General features: G+C 35.8%; 1 protein-coding gene across 4 annotated transcripts in view; it reads left to right on the top strand.

Annotated features, from left to right (window-relative positions):
- Positions 1–13,056, top strand: part of LARP1B (La ribonucleoprotein 1B) — a 182,403-nt gene that overhangs the window by 118,875 nt on the left and 50,472 nt on the right. Inside the window, exon 13 of one of the 4 annotated variants that reach the window (XM_017537658.2) lies at positions 2,767–2,794. The exons of the other annotated variants lie outside the window; for them this stretch is intronic. Within the exon in view, the coding sequence (XP_017393147.1) occupies positions 2,767–2,794 (28 nt within the window). The remainder of the gene's footprint in view (positions 1–2,766; positions 2,795–13,056) is intronic. 4 annotated transcript variants of the gene reach the window in all.

Below are 13,056 nucleotides of genomic sequence, written 5' to 3'. Positions count from 1 at the left end.
TCCTGAGTAGCTGGGATTACAGGCACGCGCCACCATGCCCAGCTAATTTTTTGTATTTTTAGTAGAGACAGGGTTTCACCATGTTGACCAGGATGGTCTCGATCTCTTGACCTGGTGATCCACCCGCCTCGGCCTCCCAAAGTGCTGGGATTACAGGCTTGAGCCACCACGCCCGGCAACTCAGTATTTTTTGACCTTCATCTCCCCATTCTTCCTCATTCCGCCCTTGGTAACCACTGTTTTATCTATGTCTATATACTTATTTAAGATTCATAAATGACATTATGAAGTATTTTTCTTTCTGTGTCTGATTTATTTCATTTAGCATAATGTCCTCCAGTTTCATCCATGTTGTAGCAAATGGCAGGATCTTCCTTTTTTTAAAAGCTGAATTATATTCTATTACACACACACACACACACACACACACACACACACACTTCACTATTTCTCTATTTATCAGTGGAAAGATACTTCATTTGTTTCCATATCTTATATTTTGGCTATTGTGAATCATGTAGCAATGAACATGTAAGTGCAGATAGTTATCTTTCTATGGTGATGATTTCATTTCCTTTGAGTATATACCCAGAAGATGAATTGTTGGGTTATATAGTAATTCTTTTAATTTCTTTACAAATCTCCGTACTGTTTTCCACAATGGCTGGACCAATGCTCCTTTTCATATACCTGTTGGCATTGTTATGTCTTCTTTCTATTCAGGTCTTTTGCCTATGTTTTAATTGGATTATTTGCATTCTTGCTACTGAGTTGTTTGAGTTACTTATATATTTTGGATATAACTCCTAATTAGATGTGTGGTTGGCAAATAATTTTTCTTATTCTGTAGGTTGTCTCTTCACTCTGTTGATGGTTTCCTTTGCTATGCAGAAGCTTTTCCATTTGATACAATCCATTTGTTTATTTTTGCTTTTGCTCTCTGAGCTTTGGGTCATATTTATAAAAAATTAAGATTTAGTTTACATTCAGTAAGTTTCACACTGTTTGTGTATATCATTTTGGGAACTTTGACAGATGAATAGTCATGTAAACATCACCTAGTCAAGTTAGAGAACATTTCCATTACTCCCAGAGAGTTTTTCCATGCCTTTTTGTATTCAACCCAGGCCAAGTTTTTGGCAGCATGTTTTCTATTTTCTATCCCTATAGTTTGCCATTTCCAGAATGTCATATAAATGGAATCATATAAAATAATGGCCTTTGAGTCTTCTTTCATTTAGCATAGCGCATTTCAGATTTATTCATGTTTTTGTGTGTTGCTTGTATTACCTTTTTAGTGATAAGTAGTATTCAACTGCATGCATGTAAACAGTTTATCCACTTATTAGTTGAAGGCATATAGGTTGTTTTCCTGTTTTATGAGTGTTTGCTTACAAGTTTTTATGTGAATATATGTTTTCATTTCACTTGGGTAAATGCTTTTGAGTGGCACTATTGGATCATACAGTAAGTACAAGTTTTTAAGAAACTGTCTAAAACTTTTCCAAAGTGGCTGTGCCATTTTATATTCTCACCAACAAAATATGAGGGGTCCAGTTGCTCTACTTCATCACCAGCATTTAGTATTGTTACTTAAAAAAAAACAAAAACAAACAATTTAGCCAGGCATGGTGGCAGATGCCTGTAATCCCAGCTACTCGGGATGCTGAGGCAGGAGAATTGCTTGAACCCAGGAAGGAAAGGTTGCGGTGAGCCGATATCATGCCATTGCCCTCCAGCCTGGGTGACAGAGCAAAATTCCATCTCAAAAAAAAAAAAAAAAAAAGAAAAAATTTGCCCATCTAGTAGTAGTATCTCATTGTGACTGATGCTGTTGGATACCTTTTTATGTGCTTTGTTTGTTTGTTTGTTTGTTTTTATAGAGATGGGGTTTCACCTTGTTGGTTAGGGTGGTTTTGAACTCCTGACCTCAGGTGATCCACCCACGTCAGCCTCCCAAAGTGCTGGGATTACAGGAGTGAGCCACTATGCCTGGCCTTTTATGTGTTTATTTGCTATCAGTTTATGCTTGGTAAAATACCTGCTAAAATCTTTGGACATTTATTTTTTTGGGTTACTTTCTTGTTGCTGAGCTTTGAGAGTTCTTTACTCTGCAAACAAGTCCTTTATTAAATATGTACATGTAATTTGCACATATTTTCTCAGAACCTGGGGCTTATATTTTCATTTTTTAAGAATATCTTGCCAGGCACGGTGGCTCATGCCTATAATCCCAGCACTTTGGTAGGCTGAGGCAGGCAGATCACCTAAGGTTAGGAGTTCAAGACCAGCCTGACCAATAAGGAGAAACCTTGTCTCTACTAAAAATAAAAAATTAGCCAGGCATGGTGGCACCTGCCTGTAATCCCAGCTACTGAGGAGGCTGAGGCAGCAGAATTGCTTGAACCAGTGCGGCAGAGGTTGCAGTGAGCCAAGATTGTGCCATTGTACTCTAGCCTGGGCAACAAGAACGAAACTCCGTCTCAAAAAAAAAAAAAAAAAAATCTTCTGGGCCAGCCTTGGTGGCTCGCATCGAATGGCTTGTCTTAATTAGTCTGTTGGTGTTGTAAAGTGCATTGATTGGTTTTCGAATTTTGAACTAGTCATGGATTCTCAGGATAAGCCTCATTTGTTTATTTTATTATCCTTTTATATATTGTTAGACTCAGGTTGCTTATATTTTTTGAAGCCTTTGTAATATATTCATGAGGAATATTGTGTTTTTTTTCATTGTCTTGGATTTTATTTGTCTGATTTTGGTGTCAGAGGAATGCTGGCGTCATAAAATGAGTTGGTAAGTGTTCCTTCTTTTGTATTTTGGAAGAGTTAATGTACAATTGTTGTTTATTTCTTACACTTTGGTAGCATTCCCCAATGATGCCATCTGGGCCTGGAACTATTGGAATGTTTTATTTTATTTTTATTTTTTTGAGACGGAGTTTTGCTCTTGTTGCCCAGGCTGGAATGCAATGGTGCAATCTCTGGTCGCTGCCGTCTCTGCCTCCAGGGTTCAAGTGATTCTCCTGCCTCAGCCTCTGGAGTAGCTGGGATTACAGGCATGCGCCACCATGCCCGACTAATTTTGTATTTTTAGTAGAGATGGGGTTTCTCCATGTTGGTCAGGCTGGTCTTTAACTCCCAACCTCAGGTGATTCACCTGCCTTGGCTTCCCAAAGTGCTGGGATTACAGGCGTGAGCCACTGTGCCTGGCTGAAATCTAATTTTTAAGGGAGAAGTTTAAATTATTGGTTTGAGAGTTTCTTCTCTGATACAAGCATTTAATTCTCTCTTTCTATATGTGTGTGTGTGTGTGTGTGTGTGCGCGCGCGCGCGCGCGTGTGTGTGTAGAGAGAATGTGTGCGTACACACACATGCACACACATTTTAAGATGGTGTCTTGGAGTCTTGCTGTGTTGCCCAGGCTGGAGTGTAATGGCACAACCTCGGCTCACTGCAACCTCTGCCTCCTGGGTTCAAGTGATTCTCCTGCTTCAGCCTCCTGAGTAGCTGGGATTACAGGCCTGTGCCACCACACCCAGCTAATTTTTGTATTTTTGGTAGAGACTGGTTTCACCGCAGTGGCCGGGCTGCTCTTGAACTCCTGGCTTCAAATGATCTACCCATCTTGGCCTTTCAAAGTACTGGGATTATAAGCATGAGCCACTGAGCCTGGCCCTTAATTCTATATATTTTTATTTAAGTACTGCCTTAGCTGTATTCCACAAATTTTGATAAGTTTTATTTTGTTAATTTTTATATTTTTTCAAAACATTTTCTAAATTATTTTGAGACTTCCTCTATATGAATTATTTAGGAATGTATTCAGTTTAATTTCCAAATGATTGGAATTTTTTCAGTTACCCTTCTGTTATTAATCTTATTGATATATAGTTTACTTCTATTATGGCCAGAAAACATACTTTACAATATTTTTAAATTTAAAATTAATTTGTTAATTTCAAATGTGATTAATTAATTTGCTAATTTTATCACCCACAATATAATCTGTCTTGGTGAATGTACCATATGCATCTTAGAAGAATGTTTATTATACTATTGTTGAGTGGAATGTTCCATATTGTCTGTACAGTTGGTTAATGGTATTGATGAGTTCTATATCTTTGTTGATTTTTTGTCTACTGGTTCTATCTTAGGGAGGAGTGTTGAAGTCACCACCTATAATTGCAGATTTGTTTATTTCCTATTTCAGTTCTGTTGGGTTTTGCTTCATTTATTTAGAAGCTCTTTTGTTAGTTCACCTTATAGTCATTGGTATATTGTGTCGTCTTGGTGAATTGGCCCTTTTATTCATGTATGTTGTCCTTGTTTGCTTTGAAATTTAGTTTGTCTGATTTTAATATAGCCATTCCAGCTTTCTTTTATTAATCTCTCATGGTATGTGATGTATCTTTTGCCAACTTTTTACTTTTAACCTACCTATATCATTATATTTGAAGAAAATTTATTATAGATAGCATATAGTTAGGTCATGTTTTTTATTCATTCTGACAATATGTCTTTTAATTGGTGTGTTTAGACTAATGTAATTGTTGATATGTTCGGATTTAGGCCAGCCTTATTATTTATTTTCTGGTTTCTTTTTTGTTTTGCTTCTGTTGCCCATTTTCTGCCTTATGTTATTTGTAACTTTTTCCATTACATTTCAATTTATGTACTGTGAATTTGGACATATATATCTTTTTTTGTATAATGTTTTTAGTGATTGCTCTAGGGATTGCAAAACACATACTTTTCAGTTTGTTTGGAATCGGTATTTTGCTATTTCAATAAGAATGTAGAAACTATTTCAATAAGAACGTAGAAACCTTTTTTTCCTTCCTCTCCCCACCAGCCCCACCCTAAGAGAGAGGGCCTCTCTGTTCCCAAGGCTGGAGCGCAGTGGCGCAATCATGGCTCACTGCAGCCTCAAACTCCTGGGCTCAAGCAATCCTACCACCTCAGCCTTCTGAGTAGGTAGAACTACAGGTGCATGCCATGACGCCCACCTAATTTTTTTATTTTTTGTAGAGACAAGGTCTTGCTACATTGCCCGGGTTGATCTAGTACTCATAGCCTCAAGAAATTCTCCTCCCTTAGCCTCTGAAAGTGCTGGGATTATAGGCGTAATTCACCACACTCAGCTGAAATTTCTTGATGTAATAATTGTCTTATATATTATATCTTCATACGTTAAATAGTCCACCAATGTTTTATTTTTTACTTTCAAGCATGTTTTAAATAACTTAAAAGGAGAATAGTCTTTTATATTTTTCCAGACCTTTACTGTTTATCTTGCTATTCCTCTATTTGTGATGTTTCAGGTTTCCTTCTGTTATCACTTCTTCTGTCTGAAATACTGTTTAGCAATTCTTTTAGAGCAGTTCACTTGAACCCAGGAGGCAGAGGTTGTAGTGAGCTGAGATTGCACCACTGCATTCCAGCCTAGGTGACAGAGTAAGACTCTGTCTTAAAAAAGTAAATAAATAAAATTAATAAAGTTTTCCTGTTCTTTTTTTCTTTCTCTCAAGACTCCAGTTACATGTATAATTTATATTAGGGCACTTGAAGCTGTCCTATACTTCACTAATGCTCTGTTTTGTTGTTTTGTTATTGTTTTTCAGTCCTTTTACTCTGTTTTTGTTTTAGGTAACTTTTATTCCTCTCTTCAAGTTTATTAGCCATTTCTTCTACAGAGTTTATTTTATTTCTTTCTTTACTTATTTATTTATTTTTGAGATGGAGTCTCGTTCTGTTGCCCAGGCTGGAGTGCAGTGGTGCAATCTCAGCTCACTGCAACCTCTGCCTTCGGGTTCAAGCGATTTTCCTGGCTTAGCCCCCTGAATAGCTGGGATTATAGGCATATACCACCATGCCAGGCTACTTTTTGTATTTTTAGTGGACAAGGGGTTTCTTTCTTTCTTTCTCTCTCTCTCTCTCTCTTTCTTTCTTTCTTTCTTTCTTTCTTTCTTTCTCTCTCTCTCTCTCTTTCTTTCTTTCTTTTTCTTTCTTTTTTAATACTTTAAGTTCTGGGATACATGTGCAGATCGTGCAGGATTGTTACCTAGGTAGACACATGTCATAGGGGTTTGCTGCATCCATCCCCCTGTCATCTACATTAGGCGTTTCTCCTAATGTTATCCCTCCCCAATCCTTCCACCCCCTGCTATCTCTCCCTTACCCCCACTGGTCCCCAACAGGCCCTGGTGTGTGATGTTCCCCTCCCTGTGTCCATGTGTTCTCATTGTTCAACACCCACTTATGAGTGAGAACATGCGGTGTTTGGTTTTCTATTCTTGTGTCAGTTTGCTGAGAATGATGGTTTCCAGCTTCATCCATGTCCCTGCAAAGGACGTGAACCCATCCTTTTTTATGGCTGCATAGTATTCCATGGTGTATATGTGCCACAATTTCTTTATTCAGTCTATCATTGATGGGCATTTGGGTTGGTCCCAAGTCTTTGCTATTGTAAACAGTGCCATAATTAACATATGTGTGTATGTGTCTTTATAATAGAATGATTTATAATCCTTTGGGTATATACCCAGTAATGAGATTGCTGGATCAAATGATATTTCTATTTCTAGATCCTTGAGGAATTGCCACACTGTCTTCCACAATGTTTGAACTAAATTACACTCCCACCAACAGTGTAAAAGCTTTCCTATTTCTCCACATCCTCTCCAGCATCTGTTGTTTCCAGATTTTTTAATGATTGCCATTCTAACTGTTGTGAGATGGTATCTCAATGTGGTTTTGATTTGCTTTTCTCTAATGACCAGTGATGATGAGCTTTTTTCATATGTTTGTGGGCTACATAAATGTCTTCTTTTGAGGAGTGTTTGTTCATATCCTTCACCCATTTTTTGATGGGTTTGTTTGTTTGTTTTCTTGTAAATTTGTTTAAGTTCTTTGTATATTCTGAATATTAGTCCTTTGTCAGATGGGTAGATTGCAAAAATTTTTCCCCTTTCTGTTGGTTGCTGATTCATGCTAATGATAGTTTCTTTTGCTGTGCAGAAGCTCTTATGTTTAATTAGATCCCATTGTCAATTTTGGCTTTTGTTGCTATTGCTTTTGGTGTTTTTGTTATGAAGTGCTTGCCTATGCCTACATCGTGAATGGTATTGCCTAGGTTTTCTTCTAGGGTTTTTATGGTGTTAGGTATTATGTTTAAGTCTTTAATCCATCTGGAGTTTATTTTTGTATAAGGTTTAAGAAAGGGGTCCAGTTTTAGCTTTCTGCCTATGGCTAGCCAGTTTTCCCAACACCATTTATTCAATAGGGAATCCTTTCCCCATTGCTTGTTTTTGTCAAGTTTGTCAAGGATTGGATGGTTGTAGATGTGTGATGTTACTTCTGAGGCCTCAGTTCTGTTCCTGTAGTCTACATCTCTTGTTTTGGTACCAGTACCATGCTGTTTTGATTACTGTAGCTTTATAGTATAGTTTGAAGTCAGGTAGTGTGATGCTTCCAGCTTTGTTTTTTTTTTTGCTTAGGATTGTCTTGGCTATGTAGGCTCTTTTTTGGTTCCATATGAAGTTTAAGCTGTGTTTTTCCAGTTCTGTGAAAAAGGTCAGTGGTAGCTTGATGGGGATAGCATTGAATCTATAAATTACTTTGGACAGTATGGTTATTTTCATGATATTGATTCTTCCTAACCATGAGCATGGAATATTTTTCCATCTGTTTATGTCCTGTCTTATTTCCTTGAGCAGTGGTTTGTAGTTCTCCTTGAAGAGGTCCTTCGCATCCCTTGTTAGTTGTATTCCTAGGTATTTTATTCTCCTTGTAGCAGTTGTGAATGGGAGTTCACTCATGATTTGGCTCGCTTTTTGTTTTTGGCGTATAGGAATGCTTGTGATTTTTGCACATTGATTTTGTATCCTGAGACTTTGCTGAAGTTATCACCTTAAGGAGATTTTGGGCTGAGATAATGGGGTCTTCTAAATATACAATCATGTTGTCTACAAATAGAGACAATTTGACTTCCCCCTTTCCTAGTTGAATACCCTTTATTTCTTTTTCTGGCCTGATTGCTCTGGCCAGAACTTCCAATACTATGTTGAATAGGAGTGGTGAGAGAGGACACCCTAGCCTTGTGCAAGTTTTCAAAGGGAATTCTTCCAGTTTTTGCCCATTCAGTATGATATTGTTTGTGGGTTTGTTGTAGATAGCTTTTATTATTTTGAAGATACGTTCTGTTGATACCTAGTTTATTGAGGGTTTTTAGCATAAAGGGCTGTTAAGGCCTCCTGTGCATCTATTGAGATAATAGTGGTTTTTGTCTTTGGTTCTGTTTATGTGATGGATTATGTTTACAGATTTGCATATGTTAAACCAGCCTTGCATCCCAGGGATAAAACTGACTTGATCACAATGGATAAGCTTTTTTCTGTGCTGTTGCATTCGATTTGCCAGTATTTTTTAAAGGATTTTTGCATCGATGTTCATCACGGATATTGGCCTGAAATTTTCTTTTTTAGTTATGCCTCTGCCAGGTTTTGGTATCAGGATGATGTTGGTCTCATAAATGAGTTAGGGAGTATTCCCTCTTTTTGTATTGTTTGGAATAGTTTCAAAAGGAATTGTGCCAACTCTTCTTTGTACCTTAGAGAGGGGGTTTCACCATGTTGGTCAGACTGGTTTTGAACTCTTGACCTCGTGATCCACCTGGCTCAGCCTCCCATACTGTGGGGATTTTGCCCAACTACAAAGTCTATTTTTAATCCCATCGTGTGTGTGTGTGTGTGTTTATGTGTATGTTTTAAAATCCCAGCTATCATACTTTTTTTATCTAGAAGTTTGATTGGGTTCTCTTTTATACTGCGTGTATATATATATAATATTTAATAGGCTCATGTGCTTTATTGAATATACAAAACATAGTTATGATTTTTTTTTTTTGCTAGCAAAGTATAAATCAGGATTTGGATTCATATCTATCTGACTCCTGTAGTTCAGTGGTCAGCAAATTATGGCCCATTGGCTGAAACTAGCCTGCCATGGACCAATGTGATAATGCTGGTTGTTTACATATGGCCTCTCGCTTTTTTTATGCTGCAAAGGCAGAGCTGAGCTGTTTCAACAGAGACCTTATGTCTCCAAAAGCCAAAATATTTACTATCTGGCATTTGTAGGAAAAGCTTGCTGAGTTCTGCTTTAGAGGCGTTTTTATTTATAAAAACTGAAGTGTCAGTTCTCATGTAGCATTTTTCATTTTTGACCTTCACTAAACACTAACAGCATAATGTTGAGTTTTATTTTTATAAAGGCAATGGAGACTGTAGACAAGGCTCATATGTCATATGGTTCAGGTATGAAGCTGTGCAATGATCTGATTTGTCAGTTATAAAATTTGGAAAATCTTAGATAGTAGAATAGTCAGCACAACCCAAAGTTCAGTAGTTTTTACATTTGGCATGTATAATGTTCTCCTGGAAAGCTTGTTGAAATAGAATAAAGGACTCTGTATCAACTTTCTGATTCAGTAAGTTAGGTGGGATATGAGAATATACATTTCTAACAAGTTCCCAGGTAATGCCAATAGTCCTGTTTGGGACCATACCTTGAAAATCACTGCTTTAACCCTTTTAAAGTGTATCATTGAATTTCAGTAAATATATAAAATTATATACCAGCACCACAATCCAGTTTTAGTACAATTCCATGGCGCTAAAGAGTTCGTTGTGCACATTTGCAGTCAATCCCAACATTCACCTTCAGCCTGAGGCAATAAGTTATCTTTCTTTCACTATGGTTTTGCACTTTTCAGAAATTTTATATAAATGGAATATGATACATAGTTATATACCTGGAATTTTTCACTTAACGTAATATTTTTGAGATTCATCTATGTCATTGCATGTATCAGTACCTTTCTTTTATTGCCAAGTATTACTTCAAAGTATGCATATGCCATATTTTTTTGTCCATTCAACATTTTATGGATATTTGGATTGTTTTCAGTTTTGGCTACTATGAAAAATGCTCTTATGACTATTCATGTATAAGAGATGGCCTGTGCTTTTCATTAAAAGGAAGTTATAATATATAAATGATATTCATATATTATCCTATGCTTATAGTTGATAAAAATATTAATATGTTCTTGTTTACTATTTTCAATAATATTTTAATATTTACTATGAATATTTTATGTTCTTGCAATTAATTAATTTTTGATAATTTTATGTCAAAATATTATAAATTGGTATATGATAGTCTATAAAAATTTTGTAAGATGTTTCTTTTGAGATAATCAACACACTCTATATAGATGTCAATCTTACAAAATCGATATTATTTACTTTTATTGATGGGTAAAATTCACACTGAGCAAACCTGGAATAAAATAAGTATAAAACAAATAAAACTTAGCTTTTGATTTTGGAAATGTTCAGGTACAGATAACAATAGAGAATTGTTTAACGAAATCCCCGTGTATCAATCTCACCTAATTTCAACAATTGTTAATAGTTTAACATTCTTTTTTAATCTGTACCTTGCCTCCCAATCTATTCCTGGTATTCTGTGTTGAATCTCAAAATCATATCATTTCTTCTGGAAATACTTCACTATATATTGCAAACTGATGAGGGCTTACAAAAAAAGTATGTATGTAAACTTTTACAGCACCATTATTTCACATAACAACATTAGCAATAATTTTAATACCATCTACTACCCAGTGTATGTTTAGTTGTCCCTAATTATCTGAAATATATTTTTCAAGTTGTTTGATTGAACTAGAATGAAACAAGATACACAAGTTGCAATTGATTGATAACACTGTTAAGTCAATCTTAAATCTATAATTATTTCTCTTTCCTTGTTTTTCCATGACAATGATTTGTTGAAGAAACTGGTAGGATTTGTATGATCTACACTTACCTGACTGTATCTTCTTCATGTCATTTAGTATATCCTTTATCCCATGTGTTTCTAATAAAGTGTAAATACAAAGGATTTAGATACAGAGGATTGGATATACTCAGGTTTTGGTATTTTTACTAGTAGCAAGGATATTTCTTAGGAAGACTTGTCTATTTCATATAGCATCGTTGCCTATGTCTATCAGTCCCACTTTTACTGTTTCTGTGATTCATGATTTGATTCAGGTGTTGTCAGCTTGATCCATTCATTATCAAGTTTCCCTCCAACCTTTTACCAGATGCTTTTATTAGCTATTGATGAATATTCCTAGATTTCCTCTATTTCAGTAGAATTGCAAAATGGCAATCTCTAATTCCATCATTCCTTCTGCAGTCCTTACCTAGAACTTTTCTACGAAGAATATTCTTTCATCAACTCTTCGGTTACCCTGAAATTCAACTTTTACATACAAGGAAGGATAAATGCTTGCTTCTTTTTGTTCAGTTTATCGGTTTTCAAAACTCTAAATGTGATTGAGTTTTAAAGTGTCATTATGAACTCATGGAGCTTATTTATTCGAAGGGTTTGATCTATTTCAGTCATTGTTTTTAGTGGTCAAATTGTTTCATTTTTGACTGGTAGACCTCTAAGATTCGCTCCTGTGTCCTTTGATTTCTGTTAGTATTTAAAAACATATGTCATTGCTTTTTGGTTCAAGATTTCCCAGTCTCAGATTATACATTTTGTGCTCTAGATGTTATTTTTTTGAAGAGAACTGATTAGTGGGGAATGGAATTTATAGACCATAATCTAGGTGCTAAGAAGCTTACTCTTTCTGAGTTGTTACTGCTCCTAGATCTTTGAAACTTTCTTTTACAAAGGTACTGGATTTAACATATTTTTCAGTATATGTTCATGCTTTTATCTTTAGGATTGTATATATTTTTGGTATAAGGAAAACAGTATTAACACAATTCAATTAAGTTTAGAATTCCTTCGATGAAGATACATTTTTTTTCCCAGGCATTATGTATGGTAGGCACTAGTATTCGATGCAGTTGTGGTGGTTACTTTCTGGGAAGCAATGAGACTTACTCTTGGCATCTATGGGATGACATGTAAGAAAATAAATTTTAATTTAATAAATGAAACAATAATGGATAAAATGCAGACACAGCACAAAAAGGAACTAATTAACCCTCTTGGTAGGAGGTGTTCAAGGAATGTTTCACATTCCCAAGGAAGGTAACATCTTGTGCTGGGTATTAAAGGAGGTAGATGATATCTGTTTCATTGGGTATAAAAAAGATGCAGGAAAGGGACTTTCAGACAGAAGAAAAGCGTATGAAAGATATGGAACAAGGAAACAGGACTGACAGTTTGGTGCCATTTGGGTCACCAAGACTGAAGTGGAAAATGACAACAGATGAGGCAAAATCAGCAAAATCTCATATGCCAGGGTAAAGAACCTATGCTTAATCTAGAGGCAAATGGGAAACACTGAAGGATGTTAAGCAGAAATATGAAATGATCTAATTTGCTCCTCAGAATAATCATTCTGGTAACAGTGAGGAAAATGGATTGGGAGAGGAAATGCCAAATGAGAAAGTTTGTTTTTGACTTTACAAACTTGGGCCTAGAATAGTGCTTGGCAGATAGCAGGCACTTAATAATATTTGTTGAATGAAAAACAAAAAGTTACTATATTAATTCAAAAGAAGTTGATAAATCTGAAGAAAAACCACACAGAAATAGAACCGATATTTTTTTGTTGCTACTACTTGATTCATCTGCTGGCTTATTTGGTATCTTACCATAAGATTTTCATGAACAAATCAGTAAGTAAAACAACCATATAAAAAATTAGTCAAATGATTTGAATAGCAGGTTCACAAAAGGGAAGTCTGAAGAGTAATGAGATATATGAAAACATGTTCAATTTCACTAGCAACTACTAAAGAAATGCAAATATCACTTAACTCCCATGAGATGCAAGAATATTTAAGAGTTTGAACAAAACTCAATCTTGACCAGGATGTTGAATTGTTGGACTTCTCACATGCTGCTGGTGAGAGTGCAAATTGGTGAAATGATTATAGAAAGTGGTTTGGTGGTCAGCAGTCATTAAGTCAGAAGATGTACCTGTCTTCTGACTCAGCATTTCCACTCAAATATAAACCCTAG

The sequence above is a fragment of the Cebus imitator genome, unplaced genomic scaffold, assembly GCF_001604975.1.
Source record: "Cebus imitator isolate Cc_AM_T3 unplaced genomic scaffold, Cebus_imitator-1.0 Scaffold105, whole genome shotgun sequence".
Classification (NCBI taxonomy): domain Eukaryota; kingdom Metazoa; phylum Chordata; class Mammalia; order Primates; family Cebidae; genus Cebus; species Cebus imitator.
The sequence above is the reverse complement of the archived record's forward strand: the minus strand, read 5'-3'. Positions and strand labels throughout refer to the sequence as shown.